At 42.4% G+C, this 16772-nt stretch overlaps 1 protein-coding gene across 4 annotated transcripts in view; it reads left to right on the forward strand.

Annotated features, from left to right (window-relative positions):
• The window catches only part of atp1a3b (ATPase Na+/K+ transporting subunit alpha 3b), a 34491-nt gene that overhangs the window by 7141 nt on the left and 10578 nt on the right, over positions 1 to 16772 (forward strand). For 2 of the 4 annotated variants that reach the window (XM_076109074.1, XM_076109076.1), the window contains exons 1-2: positions 8860 to 9095; positions 9229 to 9321. In XM_076109074.1, the coding sequence (XP_075965189.1) occupies positions 9316 to 9321 (6 nt within the window). In that variant the 5' untranslated portion in view covers positions 8860 to 9095; positions 9229 to 9315. Of the gene's footprint in view, positions 1 to 8859; positions 9096 to 9228; positions 9322 to 16772 lie in introns of those variants that run through there. The other 2 variants (XM_076109075.1, XM_076109077.1) reach the window with 1 other exon arrangement.

Genomic DNA, 16772 nt, shown 5'->3' on the forward strand with positions numbered 1-16772 from the left:
ATCAAGCACTACCTTTCATTGTTAAAGACTGCTACCATGCAACCAATATACCCGCATGCCCAGTGTACGTGAATAGTCATGTGATATTCGTTTTCAGGCTTGCTAGTATGGACGTAAATCATTTTGTCAACGATGCTGAAACGCCTGTCTGGACGGAAATCGTTTTTGTTTTAAAATCCCGGGTTTTATAGAAAACGTATTAATGTGGATGAAGCCTTACCCTCACTCCATCATCTTGAACAGAATGGGGCCACACGCACTGCAACACATCTGGTGGGGTCACAGCACTCCTGCGCCTGCTGCTGACGCCACATATGGAGGAGGCCTCTGCAAGTGAACAAAAGTCACAATAAATCTTAGACTCCTTTATCCTCTCACTCCCGAACCTCAACCAATATGTTTGTGCCCACATTATCGCCAACCCCAAATCTGGACCCTATTCTTACTCCTCTCTTTCGTTCCTTTCAGAGAAATTCTTATGCAATGTGAGAGTGTCGCATGCTGTCAATTTAATCCGGACAGGATGACGTCTGCATGTCCGTCACAGAGGGAGAGAGAAAGAGACAGAGGTGGAATAAGGCAGAACTACGCAGCTGAACTTTAAATCCTCTTAGTGTTCTCAACTATCTATCTCTCATTCATCTGTCTGCTTATAAATATCAATCTATTTATTGAATCAAGTGTCTGTTTCATGTAGTACTAAACTAACATTTTACATCTTCCTTGCTGAGAATTTCCCCCCACCCCTTGCTTCATCCATCTTCCCTGCACCCTCTGTACCAACCCCCCTTTGCTCTCCTCTCTCTGCCTCTTCTGTGTGCTCTTCCCTCTCTACCCTTTCGCCATCCCTCAGCCCCCCTGCAAGGTCGTTCCCAAGGACGCCCATACTCCCAGCATCCCCTGCTTCATTGGCTGACGGGTATTAAAGGGCCAGTACCCCCGCAGAGCACATGGCTCGACTCCAGCTCTGCTACCACCCTCGTCATTCCCATCACTCCTGAGGCAGCTTACTGTACTTGCACACACATTATCAGCTCACATGAACATGCAACTGGGACTTTAAAGACACACAAAAGATGCTGACAAAATATCTAAAAAACTCACAGTCATACACTTTCCTGTCTCTTAAATCAGATTGGGGCTGCTTGCTGTACTCTGCATGACAGGTCACTTATCACTGTGACAAAAGATGCTTGCCTGCAAATACGCCAACGCACACTTGACCCATGCTTACAGACAGCCAGCACCGTCTGAACCAAGCAAACCTTTTCCTTTACGATAAGTGAGCGTGACACACTACGAGCTCAGCAGACCTGAAAAACACAAAGCAAACCTCTTCAAAGCAGCTCGGACGGATAGACAGTCAGCAAAATGGCTACCGCAGCGGGCACATTTAGCAAAATGTTCTCTCGAATGGAAAGAGTATAATTCTGAAAAAAATCTTACAAATGGAGTGCACCACTTAGTCCATCAGTCCCCCATTTTAGGTGAAAAGCTAATCTGCTGAATAATCATACTACTCAAAAGCTATTTCCCTCATCCCAGTGGCCTCATTTATAAAGCAATTTGACATGCATTAGATACAAATGACTGCTTTGTTGGCAAGTACTCTAAGAATTTGATTTAATTATGAACAATATTTGTTATATAAATACAACTTGGCCAACCACAGAAATCAAAGTACCTCTAATTTGTGATTTGTGATATTGGGTTATAGAAATAAAATTGAATTTGATAGAAATGACTGGAAACGTACCACTGATGATGAGATTCAACCTTCAGTTTTAGCCTGTCTGATCTATCTGTGTTGTCTTTAATTCATGTTAATGTGTCACTGGAGTAGCTACAGAATTTTGCTTAGTCTAATGTCAGTAGTTTGAATTCCTTTTCTTATAGAGTTAGTTAGTTGTAGTGAAAATATGAAGCTACAGCCATGCATGTGGCCTGTTAGCTTAGCTTAGCACAAAGACTGGAAACAGGGGGGTCTTGTCATAACCGTGAGGTTGTCAGCCAAACAGCAGGGACTGCGGTCACATGTTATGAGATATAACATGTTAACTTTGGACAGAGCCAGGCACTCGGTTTTAAATCTTTATGTTAAACTATGCTAAGCTCAGCTAACAGGCTGTTGGTTAATGATAGTATCAATCTTCTCATCTAATTCAACAAGAAAGTGAATCGGCGTATATCATAAAATATCAAAGTACTTCCTCCAAGCCCCATCACACCTGTGTGTACCCACACAGGTGTTTTCACTCATGTTGCTTAATTATACTTCTCCGCAGGACGGTGTGGGCGCATACAAAGTGTGCTTGAGTGACCATTAATGAAATAATAAAAAGATTTTACTGTGAGAAATAAGGTGTTCAAAAGACAGATAATTAGCCAAAACAAATGCAATATGTATTTAACCTTGAGGAATTTTTCAAAAGCTCACTTCCTGACTGTGAGGTTCCAGTGAAAACAGAGCGTAGTTTCATTATTTCTGAAATCACCCGTCCAAATTAAGTTTTCTACATACCATAAAGATAGCCCATGACATCAAAGGAATTATCTTACAAGGTACGAATGGATTTATATACGCTTCATTTAATTATATTTCAAGACATGAGACCAAGAAACATTCATAATCAGACACCAGCTCACAACTGCCGTGGTGACTAGAAAACCCAAACTGAGAAAGAACTAGTAAAAATCTATCTTGAGGGCAGTTTGCTGTTCAATACATTTAAAAAGTATATAATAACTGAAACAAATTCTACCCAGATAAGTGCATACATATGGAATATCTAGGATAACGTATTGGACCGTATATGTTAGAAGAAATGAATATCTCCATAATCAAGTGCAGTCATGAAGTTGACTGAACATAGTTTTACAGTTAAAAGACAAACAACCTTTAATTATATAAAAAGTCTACTTTGACTTTTCCATTTTGGAGTCAAATGTTAAAATATGAACCTTGAATAGCCGTCTGGTGTCAAGCCAGATTGCTAAGAATGTGTATGACTCGGAAAGATTATCGGTACCATTTCAAGTTTTAATGGCAGAATATTAGCATATTAGCATTTATGAAGTCTTAATGGAAGTTTAAATGTGCTTTAAGTGCATACTAAGAATAAAGTCCCCCTAAAAGGCAGTTACATAAAATGGAAAACATGTGGTTGCATGTTTGCTTTCTAATGGCCTTGCATACAAAGAGACTTCATTAAATGCCTTTTGGTTTTCCTCATAAATCTTTCAATCATTACTCCGATCTATATAAAAAATGATGCTACATTAAAACCACTGACTTGAGTACACATTTGCAGCTAATGATTGTCTGAGTAAACCACCTACAAGCATTGAATATTACAATAATCAAATCCACTTAAATCAGGAAATGCAGACGCTTCACATTAGAAACATGGTGTTCCCAATTCTTTGTTTGCTGAGATTACTCAGACTGGCTTGTACGTGGTATTATATAGCTAAGACGTAGGTGGAGTAGTAAAAAAAGAAAAGAAAGAAAAGAAAACATAGTGTTACAGATAGAGTGGAGCAGGGTTTTGCTGCAGTGACGGTGGTGCTGAAAGGACAGCTACAAGAGGAGGAGGAGGAGGAGGAGGAGAAGGAGGAGGAGGAGGAGGAGGAGGAGGATGATGGTGGGTCAGGGAGGAGCTGAAATGCTGAAATAGAACCAGGAGTAGACCATACCATAGATTGAAAAAGAGAGGTGACTGAAAATATTGTACAATAATTGCAGTCATGTGTGCATTTGGGTTATGTATATGTGTATATGTATATATGTATGTATATACTGTATGTGTATATATATATATGTATGTATATGTTTATATATATGTGTATGTATGTATGTATATACTGTATATACAGTATGTGTGCACTCAGGTGTGTGAGTGTGTTCTGAGAAAGAACTGGTATTTTGTAGTATTTTGTCACAGCAAGGAAAGCACAGGTGTAATTAATAACATGATTAAAGGCTTTATTAGGTGTCCCAGGTCCAGGGCCCTTGTGTTGTGTATGCTGGCTTGTTGACATGGTTCACTGTTATTGGTAACACCTGTGCTTTTCCTGCTATGACAAGTGAAAAAAAGCTCCATTCGAATTCAGGTATGTGGCCAGGATTTTGAAATACTAAGGTCATGAGTCTGGGGCTCTCACAATTACACCAAAGACAAATTCTCTAAAATTTGTGGATTCTTCATGTGTATCTTTTCATTTTACTGTTCAATTATTTCTCTGTTAATTTGATTTAACATACAGGCAAATTAGGTGATATTCATGCTGAATGTGAGCAGTGCCCGGTGGGTTCAACCACACACACTTATTTGCTTTTCATTGATGCTGCACATTCGCCGGTCAAAGTTCCCCAAAGTTGAACTTCAACACCTTTTTTTTTATGTTATTAGCATGTGCAACTCTCAACAGATATTAGAAGGAAGCGAGATGGCTCACTCCTTGGCTACTTCCATCATCCGCTCCGGAAAAAAATCTGCCTTTAATTCTTTCTTCACCACTTTGCCCAAAAATGGCATTTTACTTGCACTAGGCCAGCGGGCAATCCTTATTGTTGAATCCTGCAGTGTAAAGTGAAAACGCCTGTGGGGGTGGGAAGGTTCTTTGGTTGTGTTTCTTTTTTTAACTTTATTTTCCTAAAATATGTCATATTTGAATATACTGAGTCTAAAACACTGGAATTGCAAAGCAAAAATACTCACCATGTGTCACCATGTGTATGTATTTAATTGTGATATGTTAACTACCCCTAGGTTTACTTACCATACTTATTTTAAGCCAAACCATGATCTTTTACTTTTGCTTTTAACCAAGTAGTTTTGGTAAACCTAAACCTAACCAAACTGCAGCCGTTTCATGGGCGTCATGTAACCCGCAGATAGACCAACGTGAAGTTCCCAGGAAAAATACAGAACCTCAGTGTCATCAATGTAGTTATAGCTCTTTTCAATTAATACTTTATTGGTATAACCACAATGAAAAACAATTTTGCCAAAGCAAGTTGCGCAAGGTTTTACAATGTAAGTATAATATTAGGCTTTTTTGAGGGAAAAAAACAAAATGCAAGTTATACATAATGCAATAGAGTATACTATAGTGTAAAAACGTGTTAACATGAAATATAGTTAAACTACTAAATGTAATGGTGAAAACCAAATGATAATGTAAAAGAGGAGGCAGATTTTGAAAGAGCTCAGTACCGTTTCATGTGCTGTTCCACTTGTTTTGTTCCCTTTTGTTTCCGAATTGACAGTTCTTTCTCCAAGTATATTGATAGAACTGCTATATATAAATCTTTTTTTCTCTTTCTTTCTTTCTTTCTAGTTGCCAATTATCTGCCTGTACTTTTCCTCCCTCTGCACACTCACATGGTTTTGATTTCAGATAAACCTACATTCCTTCACATTGACACATTCTGCTTCTTTCGCAATCCTTATCTGAATACAGACTCTGCTCTACCCTCCATCTGTCCTCTCTCGGCCTTCACCCCACATCTGCCATTACATGATAACTGAACCTTCGTCATGTGTCATGCTTTCCACGCTAAATCCCAGAGGAATTTTCCACCACCCACCTGGCTCTTTCCTCCTTCATCCCTGTCTTTATGGCTTGTCCTCTTCATCAACTTTCTTCCCTCCTCCTCTGCATGCCTCATTTCTGTCATCCACCTTAACCCCATCTGCCTATCCTGAGATCTCACCCCTCTCATCTTTGTGTTCCCGTCGCTCTTTCTCTCTCCCACCTCCCCTCCCTTCCCTTCCCCTCTTCTCTCTGCCTCTTTTCCTCCCTTCTGGAAACTGTGAGTAGAACACAGATTATGTCAGACATTTATAAAACCGGATTAGCTAGGATCACCTTCACACACACACACACACACACACACACACACACACACACACACACACACACACACAAATACTTTTGTCTATGTAGAGTATGTGTATATACATATATATATATATATATATATATATATATATATATATATATATATATATATATAGATACACTAACACATATACAGACTCTATTCTAGACTTGCCCACACATATTTTCCTAAACCACACACATGTCCATGACACTAAATTCTTGTGACATATGATATTCATCAGCAGCTCTGACTCAAAGAGTACACTATAACATCATACTTTCCAAAAAAAAAATCACTGACTACTCATACTATCACGCATGCAGAGGGTCCTGTATCTCTCTTGGCTGAGTCCTGTGTTTCTCATCAAGACACAGCATCATGTCTACAAGCATCCACAGAGCTGGAATCTATTAGAATAGCAATTAATACTTTCTCTCTGTGCCATCTGCCTCGCTCTCTTCTTTCTTTCGTTCTCTGATTCTTTCTTGTCTGGATCCCCCTCACCCATCCCTCAATTTCTGACTCAGCAGAACCAGTTGGAGACAAGGTCATCTGACTGCTGTTGCTGTGGAGACCGAGAATTGGGGGAGTTTTCCCTCCCCTCCTTTCTTGTACTGCAAGGCAGGGAAGTGTGTGGTGTGGTGGCGGCGGGCAGGACGGAGTGAGAAACAGGAAGGTATAACAGAGGTTAAGAAAGGATACTACTGGCAGCCATTTTGGTTGAAATGAGATTGAAAAAAACTTTATTAGTAGCAGCATGTTGACAAAGTCACCCTCATCAGCACTGTAGGCTTTAAGGATCCAATTCTATCTGTTAATCCTTACATTATCCTGTATGGTATTAATATCTCAACATCTCTATGATGCAAGTATTTTGTAAAGTTATATAAATCAATATGCATTAATGAAATTAGTTGACAGTTACAGGAATGCAGTAGACATTAAGGTGGGCACAATAATAGAAACCGTTGACAATTAAATTGCCCTACAATAAATACTCCATCCATCCAATTAAACCAAGACCTCTACAGTCACAACAAAACCCAAACATTATGAATTTCACAAAGCGTTTTTTATTGAAAGGCTATTGAATTTCACTGGTGTTTGGTTATCACTTGATTAGCTTAATTTAGCCCTGATACACATCCCCGAATGTGGGGGGTTGGTCCATGTAAATTAAAACAAATTAACTATTTTGTATTGTTAGAACCTCATAATGATTTTGGAAATAAAGTTCCCATAAAACCATTACATTATTGTACTGCCACAGTGCTTTGACTTCAGGAAGCCACCAGATTTGTAATGCGTCAGTTGTATACGATACTTTCATTCCTCTTGAAAATAACCACAACGACTATAAATAAAAGAGTCTATCTTTTGACACGTACTGTAAATTACGTGTGTGTATTCATGTTGTTTTTCATGGTATTAACAGCTGAAATGTGTACATGTTAGCAGCATGCATTAACCTGGCATTCATATCAGCTCTGCAAATTGTTCTTTTTAAAGTGGACGTTGGTATCACAGTAATGAAGGGCAAAAGTGTCAACATTTGCTTTCACACTGCGAGTGCTGTATGGGTGAGATTTGCCACACCGGTAAGAGAAAATGTGAAACGTTACCCCGCCCATTTAGTGATTCAACTAGGTTGCAAAGCATAAACAACAACCTGATTACTCATTGCTAAATTTAATTAGGGATATTTGTTAGTCATCTGCAGTATTTCAGAAAAATAATAAGACCTAACTGCACTATAGCAGCATTTTTGAAGACGGTTGTAGCTGACTGTCCTCCAACCCTGAGCTAACCACGTTCTGATGCTTTGGAGTTTCACGGTGCTGCATGGTCATCGTCTGGGCCTGCAGCAAGGAAGGCGGTGAGGCATGGCAGCAATCTGCTGCAGGGACAGCAGGCGTGACTCTCAGCTTTCCCTTGCAAATCAGGCATGGCCCTATGAATGTGTGTGTTAATGTGCGTATGCAACTCTGAGAGCGTTTTTGGTCTCACTGCTGCATCGTACCTTCAGCGAAAAAGCACAGAGGTACTAAAAACGTGACCTGCAATGGCAACTCACTGCTGCGTGTCCTCTGTCTGTTTCTCTTTCACACTTTCTGTCTTTGCACCCATTCAGCATTGTTACCTAAAAATACACAACCTGTCAAACTACCCAATTTCTTTCCCGCCCTCAGGTTTTGTTCTCGTTGTCCAAACTTCCCTTGCCCTTGGGATGGCTCCCTCTCTGTATCTTTTCTATCATTCATGTCCCTCTCTCTTTCTGCATGTCCAGTGTTTAAAGAAGGTAGTCTGATTTGTTCAACTACATTCCTGTCTCAGTGTGTTGATACTCGCTGCAGCTGTCAATCCCACTGGTTAACACTATACCATTTTTTACAACTGTCCTCATAAATGTCAAGTAACAGCTCCAGAGACCCCTATCATTATACTGAAACAAGTCAGGTTGGATTCTGTAACTGAGATACGCCCATGGCAGTAATTTTACCTGCAACACAGAGCAAGAGTCCCTCCACATCAGCTAAAACTGCTGAAGTGGCATATGGAGGTGCATACCATGCTCATGACAAGACCAACACGACCAATGAGACATCCAAGGATGCTTATCACATGCAATAATGCCCACAATTCCACTATTTTATGTAAGGTAAATACATTGCATGATGAACAAACACAATCACGACAGCTAGAATCTAACCTTGTGCGTCCATTTATATACATTTTCAGCCTAGAGACTCGCGACGCTGCTGGCTGCAAGCCTCGGTATTCTGCAGTAAAGCAGGAGTGGCATGAATGAGCTTTCTATTGGCCCGCTTGAAGACTGGGATTAAACCAATTGGTTAGCGATCCCATCACCGATCAGACGCTCCGAATTATGATTGGCCAGCTGCACTCATGGGGGCGGGAGTAATTGCCCCTTCGCGTTTGCTCATATGCTCAAAGGCGGCGCTTCTTCCACTGGCGGAGTGGTGCAGCTAAAGGAGTACTGCGGTAACCGGCAGAGCCGCGGAGGGATATCGAATCCTGAAAGAATAGCAGTGCGGCTTGGTAGATTCGCCGGTCTTTCTCCGCAAGTATCAGAGAGCAAAGGAAGGAAGCGCATCCCCGCGTGATGCTCCGCTCGAGACCGCAGCATTTCATTTGAAAGACGTTTCACTGGGGAGGGAAAGATTGAAGCCTAACCCGTTGGAAGGTTTGAGAGACCGTTTATTTAAGCCCAAAAACAACATTTTGTCAGATCTATAAATAACTGCCATGACGTCTTTTTTCCATTTTTCATTTAAGCAACCCTGAAAACTGAGCATATTCTCTTTTATTTTTTCAAGGCAAGGCATTTTGATATAATTCAACGCGAGGGGCTGACACCTCTCAAGCCGTGCATCACCTGAGAGGAGAAGAGTGACTGCGCCAACATGGGGGTAAGACTGACGATTCCAACTTTTTAACTGCGTTGTACCCCACCTGAAGTGGCCTGAGAAATAAGCGGCCGCCTGATATTTCACCCCTGACAAAGAAGGGCTGATGTGATGTAATTTTTTCCTCTATGGAAATCCCGCTTGTCTCAGTGACATTGACTCTAATGCGGAACTGTGTTTTACTCTGGTCTCCTGGACTGCGACAAATTGATGTAGCCAGTCGCTTCTGTCTAGTGCGGATATATAAAGCAGCGGTATTTCACTGCACATTTTTATTTGACTTTTGCCTGGTTTTCACTTGAATATCAATTTTGCTGTACGTTAACTGAAATATTGAAATTTGATCGGATCATGTAATTTTCTCTCATTCACTCGGTCACTTTGAACAGGCACCGAGATAAAATATGAAAACTGATTCCAAGGTGTCACACGTAGAGTGGGTGTGTGTGCTTTAGAGGTTGTCCGAGTGTCATGTATATTTCGGGTCTCTGATAGGCCTACTTCGACGATAACCTTGCCAGCCATAGTAGGCCGGATCGGTTTATTCTTACCAATAGCTCTCGTGTGGGAGAGAGGGGGGAGGGGGTTGCACTTGTTCTAGACATATTCTGTTCACCCATCATTTACCTTTGGTTTAATTAAAACAACTGCATTTTGTTACATTTGAAGGCAAAAAAAGGAGGCCTACATTATGTCCTACATCCTTCTCAGTGATCAATGGACAGGATGTACTGTGACCTCCTTCACGCCCTCGCTGCCCCCCGTCTCCGCCCCTCATTTGCGCTTCTACTTTAAAGCCCGCTGGCACTGCCCTCTCTGCGGCCCGGTCCAGCACGAGAGAAGCATCTGGCGATGAACAGGGAAGATGCTGAGCCCATCGCGTCCTTGCTATCAGCGGAGGAGTCTCATCCTCTGCACCCGATGACCCATGCGTCATAATGCGGTTACTGGGAGTAAGCGCCTCGCCAGCTTATTTCCCCTTTAATTTGTGACATAACAGGGACTCTATAATCACCAACAGTGAACACATTTACACAAACTACAGATTAAAGAAGTGATGCGTCTATTAGGCCTTCACCAGGAGCACGATGTGCTCGTTACGTTGAAGTAGAATGAGAGCTTTCATCTGGTGCGCGCACCGTTAAACCGTAAAAAAAACATCCGCTTATATATATATATATATATATATATATATATATATATATATATATTAGTCATGCAAATGAATCAGAAGAGGCTGGTGGAAAAATACAGCGCTCGCGGAAAATGCCATGGTGCAGATGCGACTGCCGGTCAGAGCTATTGCGCAATTTCTGCTTCATCTCCATCCTGCGGAAGGAGTTGTCATTTTTAATCTCCGACTGCGGTATGTCTATTAAATGATGCGGTGGCATGACGCCGCAGACAAGGGGACATGCGGCGCGGAGAGATATCCAGCGCTGCAGCGGCTGTACGGGCAGATGTCATCGCAGTTACACAAGCATCTGAAATGCAGGCCCCATCTGCCGCGAGAGGCGTTCAAGATGAAGGATTCGGCTAACCCGGCAGCATTAGTGGGCACTGCGTCAAAAGCGATGTGAGTGCAAAGGGTGCTTACGCATGACGGTTATTGCTGTGTGCAATGGAATGGTGTGTCATTTCGGCAGATGCCGCAGCTCTCCAGAAATTGACATTGTAAAGCAGAAAATGAGCGTCAATGGCGATCCGCTGTTTCCTTGACTTTCACTCGATGACGGCTGAGGTCACCCTGAATGAAAAAGGGGATGGATGAATGAATGGATGGAGTGACGGGGCAGATTTTGTCATCATGCGTTGCCGGTCGACTACACTTCCTTTCACGCTCTCTCCATCTTTTTTTTTTGTTTTTCTCCGCGGATCTTGCGTTGGCGCACTGTGCGATGGCATTGCCGGCTGTCCTTTCCCAAGGCCGCGGGGGGGCATCGCATGCGACGTGCCTTCTGCGTCAAACCGGGGGCGGGGCCTCTGCTGTGGAAATTCCCTGCTAAGAGCTGTGATAGGCTGGCACGAGGAGCATGCAGAAAGGACAGTGCTTAGAGACAGCAGTGATGCTATAGAGCAAAGCTTTGGCATGTGTCAGGGATACTAGAGAGGCAACTGGCACATTTTGTCTTGCACAGAGATGAATAGTCTTAATTTGGCAGAACATCTCTGAAGAAATGTATTTTCACTCACACACCCGCTCATCTTGCTCATTATTCTCCTCTCTGCATGGCTGATGCTGATGAGGCTGTAGGAGGAGATTTTCACCTTCAGGCACGTGATGCTGATGGGGGAAGGGTGCCTCTGCTGAGAGAGCAAGAATGGCAAAGAGAGAGAGAGCGAGAGAGGGAGGAAGGGCAGATCAGTAGTGGCTGCTGTGCAGGTGTAGAGGGAGAAAGAGAGAGGGATTTAAAATGACGGAGGAGGCGTATGGTGGGGGAGGGCTGCCTGGCTGTATATCTTGTTACAGGATAATGACCTAAAGCTCACATTACCATGGCTCCTGTTTCCTCGTGCTGCACATTGTGGCATTGGTTATCAGGGCGACGGCAGACAGATGGGATAGGGAGATGAGGGATGTGGCTGGGTTGGATGATCTTCGTAGGACATTGTCTGTAGGATGAGTGTGGTGTGGAGAGGTGTGGTTTCGGTGGCCTGGTTGCCCCAGGAGAAATGAAGGCGTAGTTGTAGCATTGAGGCTTTGACAGAAGGTCATATTGGTGACGAGGGGTGTGGTTGAGCTGCTCTGAATGCAGCGTGGATGAGGAGAAGCTCCTGATAGTGTTGAGATCCCTATAAGATCCCTGATTAGACTCACTAAGTACCTGTGTCAAGACGTAACGGTTTCTAGAACAGCCTGTACTTTCATATATGGCACTAGTGAGGCGTGGGCAGCGACAGAGAAGAAGTTAGAAGGTGTCGGTGGAAGGTAGTTCAGGAGTATGATGTGTGGTGTGGCCTCTGCAGAGGCCCAGCCCTCCGTTTGGTGCAGAGTACTGCACATCCCTCCCCACTGCACCTGGAGCCCAATGCTGATAGGCTGCACTGTACCACAGCGGATCTGTCCCACGTGTGGCAGGAACCAATAGAAACGCACGTCCATACAGGATCTGATCAACCGCGTGGTCTCTCTGACCGCACAGCCAGCCGGGATACCCTGTGGCCTAGGGCTCATTTAAGGTCAATATGGTGACCTTTGAAATGGCCCTTCATTGTCCCCTTCAAGCCTCTTGTAGGCTCCTGATCAATAGATATCCACTGTAATGAGGACATGTCCCCAGTGAGAGTACTGCTGAAGTCCGGATTTCTCTCGTTGGTCAGCAAAAAAACAGTAGCTTGCCTCTCCGCTAGTGTTAGACTAATAGGACAAGAAGCTTGTGTAATGCTAATAAAATGTAAAGGTCAGTGCTGTCGTCTTCATAGATTACTTTTAAACAGGATTACGGTAGACACGGTGATTGACGAACAGTTTTCCAACATTATTGTGTTGATTGTCTCCCATAAAGAGAGCGATTCAGAGGGGTATGGTTGCCTGACTACAATGACATGACTAATTCAGGGTGTTGTCCTGGAGATGTGTGTATGTTTGTGAAGTGTGTGTAAATGTGTGCGCATTCCCTGTGCGAATATACCAAAGCACAAAGCACAACACTGGGCAGCCACAATGGACAAAGGGTTGTTCAAATCAAACACCTTGCTGTATTTGTTTAGTATTTTGTTACCACATAATGCTGCCGTTCAGTTAATAAGTTGGAAGTTGTTTTTTTTTACTGATTTTCAGTAATTATATTCCTGAATTGTGAATGATTTTCCATTCATTCAGACATACTCAACACAACAGGACCTGGTTTAGAATCACAAAGCGACACATGCTTGAAAATCTCAACCGTAAATGGGTATTTGGCTTAGTCTTGGTTTAGTGCAGTCAGCAGCTGTGTGTCTGGAGGCACAGAGGCACATCTGGATAAATCTATGTGACCAGCTGCCTGCTGAGGAGTCGTGAGGTGCCCTCTCTCACCCCATGGAGAGATGCCATGTTCTCTATAAGCACCAACCAACCAAGATTTACAATGCTAATCTAGACCAGGCCATATTCACACATGGCAAGACTCAAAAGCCACAGAGCAAACGTATCCCTCAGAGCTCGCGGGGGTGTACAGTGCGTTATATAGAGCTAAAGATAAACAGTTACACAATTGTCTCTGTCAGATAAACAGATGAAGACGATAATGGGACGGACAGAGTGGAGGGGGACAAGGGGGATGGCAATTTAAATCGAAATTTTGAGTTTGGGTTGTTTGGTTGAGTTTCTTGCTTTTGTTTATTTTTATTTTTTAGAGAGAACACTTTAAAAATGATTTGAGCGCTAAAGAGGGTTAATCTCTCTCTGTCTCTTTGCGTTCACGTGATTTAGAGATTTAGAGATTTAGATTATTTTTTTTTAGTGCTCTTAAACACTTTTATTTCTCTATTTACGTATACCATTTAACTCCTTCTACTTGTACATGTTTTAATTTGAACTGCCACTCAGACGTAACAGAACGTCCCCTGGGACTGTTGCACTAGTAAAGTTTTACGCCATCTTTTCCCTTTCTTCTTCATGTCTGTTATCTGGAATCTCCTCCTTTTGATGCCTGTTCACTTTGTTAGGTAGAAAGATAAAAAGCCTCTCAAGGCTGATACAGATAAGCGAAACAAATATCTTAACGGTCTCTTTTACATGGCATTCAAATCCTAATCATCTCTTAAAAGTGACCATCTAATCCGTTCGTTTACTCAGTACTGTTGGAAGATATTCACCAACATATTGTGCGCCGAGACCTAATGATAAATGTGGAGATTGCACGAATGCATTTGATTTTCCTGAGAGAGAATTGCAGAGAAAGAGGAGTGATAGAGAGACAAAGAGAGGATGAAGCACAGAGGGCTAATCCAGTGTAGTAATCAGACTAGCTAATCCTAACAGCTATGTCCCTCGGCCCACGGCCTGAGCGCCCCACTGTGGCCCAGAGCCCTGCTATCCTGCTGCAAGAAACAGCAGATGGCTTAATGATCTTGCGCACATAGTTGCATGTGTACAGATGCAGAAATGTAATTACAAACCAGCACATATTTCACATGCATTATATGTTTATTCAATTAGTGTGTGTTCATACTTACATACAGATTTTTTGTTTTTTCTCCCTTTACTTAATAATTCATAGAGACGATAGAGAGGGGCAGCAAAGTGTAGTGGAGATCCAGTAATAAGTTGAGTTTATTAAGCCTTATTGCTTTAATAATAAATTACATGCAACACACTTTATAATCATTTCATTATGAATGTGCTTAAGCTTCTCTACAAGACAGACCTATGCAGTTTCACAATGGCACCATATCAAGCACTTTTTGTTGTGCACGAGCTAAGTAACTGGCCAGACTGAAGACAACGGGCTTTCAACCGGCAGCCTCAATCATCTTACTGAACTACAATAGAACATGACATGAATCAGACCCAATATCTATTTGATGTTCCCTGTAATGACAGATAGAAATCTAATATGTATGTTGTTATACACCACCATCAGACATTTTGTAAAACAGTTCCCATGAGCTCAGAGCACAAGTGAAATGGTCAAATGAGTATTTCTTCAGCTCAGTTGTATATTCTACAGTCATGGTCATAGTGAAAAACACGCAGCAACGCCATGACGTGTAGCTCTCACATGCTCAGTGCAGATGAGCTAATGTGATCCATGCATCTGGCTGCTCTGTACAAAGAGGAAGTGTAGACTCGCATGAAACATGTGGTGGTGGTTAACAAATGACAAAATGGAGCAGGGTGGTATTTCTTACATCTGCAAACCACTTCCTCGTATTGTTTTCACATTAAGGGAAAAACTCATTTTTGTGTATGCACGTCACTGCTTCCTGTTACAGGATTCCTCGTGTGTGCAATTATTGCGGAAGAAAAGAAGCTACATGCCAGTCCCAGTCAAACCCACCGTCGGAGGGCATGCCTCGACCCGTTGTCCTCAAGATGCCTGACATGATAAATCTCTCTGGTGCCACTCCTAATTTTAAGTCCATGATGTGAACAACATTACAGAGTAGTATTACTTGATTTCCATCTGCCAAAAAATATTACAACTGTGTAGGTTCAACGGTACACAAGAAGTCTCTCATTCAAGTTAGAAAATACACTCTCAACTGCCACTCCGCATGTATTCCTAGTAGACTGGTGTTGTGTCTTATCATTTTATACACAATCACTTTCTCTCTCTCTCTCTCTTTCTCTCTCTCGCTCACTCTACATCTCTCTTCCTCTCTGCCGCAATGCGTGTAGACGCTGCGCACACGGACTGTGGCCAACACAGTGACTCACCTCCGCTCACACAAACACACTAATTCCTTGAATCAATTACCCGCCGGTGTTATACAGCATTGAATACAGTGTCCAGTTACAAATGCATCTATTATTACTGGTCCTGGAGAACATCAGGGGATCCTAGGAGCACTAGGCCACTGCTGAGCTTGGTCACCATGGTGACTTGCCCTCCACACACAGTCATTCATCAGAGGACAAAACGCAGGATTTATTTTGATTAGCCGGAGCCGGCCTGTAGAATAATTTAAGATCAAATCAAACACACAAAAAGATACGTGGAGCAATTGGCTTTTTTGAATTTTGAATAAGCCAATATGTAACTGGATGTGAGTGATTGCACTATGTAATCCATAGAGGAGCATCCAATGTTTCCAATCCCTGACGGTGTCAGAGACGTGTCTTGTCCATCAGTCTGTTCGTCTGTGTGTGTTTGTGGGAGAGCAGAGCGTCTGTAATTCCAGCCACGAGTCTCTGTTTCCTTCCTCAGGACAGAGGGGGCTCATTACATTACCCAGAGCTGTGTGAGACAGCCGGACACCCACACAGACGCACACAGGCAGGCGCACTTTGATGTCTTCTGCAAAATGCAAGGATACTCAAGTTATATTATGTATACGCAATATGGACTCCATCTTTCTCTGCTGAATAATTCAAATCAAAGTGGTAATGACAGAGACAGATATACAGACAGATAGAGCTGAAAACAGATGCCTCATCTAACTACGATAACAACAGATTTAAACGTAGACAGAAGTATAGTTTGAAGGCTTTTACTTGTAGGTGCAACAAAGATATATCTTATCAGGTAGTAGGGTGTGTGTGTGGAGGAGGGATGTGAGAGACTAACACACACACACACACACACACACACACACACAAAGCCAGGTGTGCACTTAAAATACTCCCCATACTGTAAACACGACAGAAGATAAATCAGTGACCTCTCTTTTGTCTTTGAGTCATGCTGATAACTACTCATTCACATCTGCAAACAAACACACACACACAGACACCCGGAGTGAGAATATAAGCTATTAGCATATGTGAAGTAACACACACACACCATAAGTAAGGTTTTGTAATCTAT

Source organism: Anarhichas minor, unplaced genomic scaffold (genome assembly GCF_050575085.1).
Source record: "Anarhichas minor isolate MPS153535 unplaced genomic scaffold, ASM5057508v1 ptg000041l, whole genome shotgun sequence".
In the NCBI taxonomy this organism is placed as follows: Eukaryota; Metazoa; Chordata; class Actinopteri; order Perciformes; family Anarhichadidae; genus Anarhichas; species Anarhichas minor.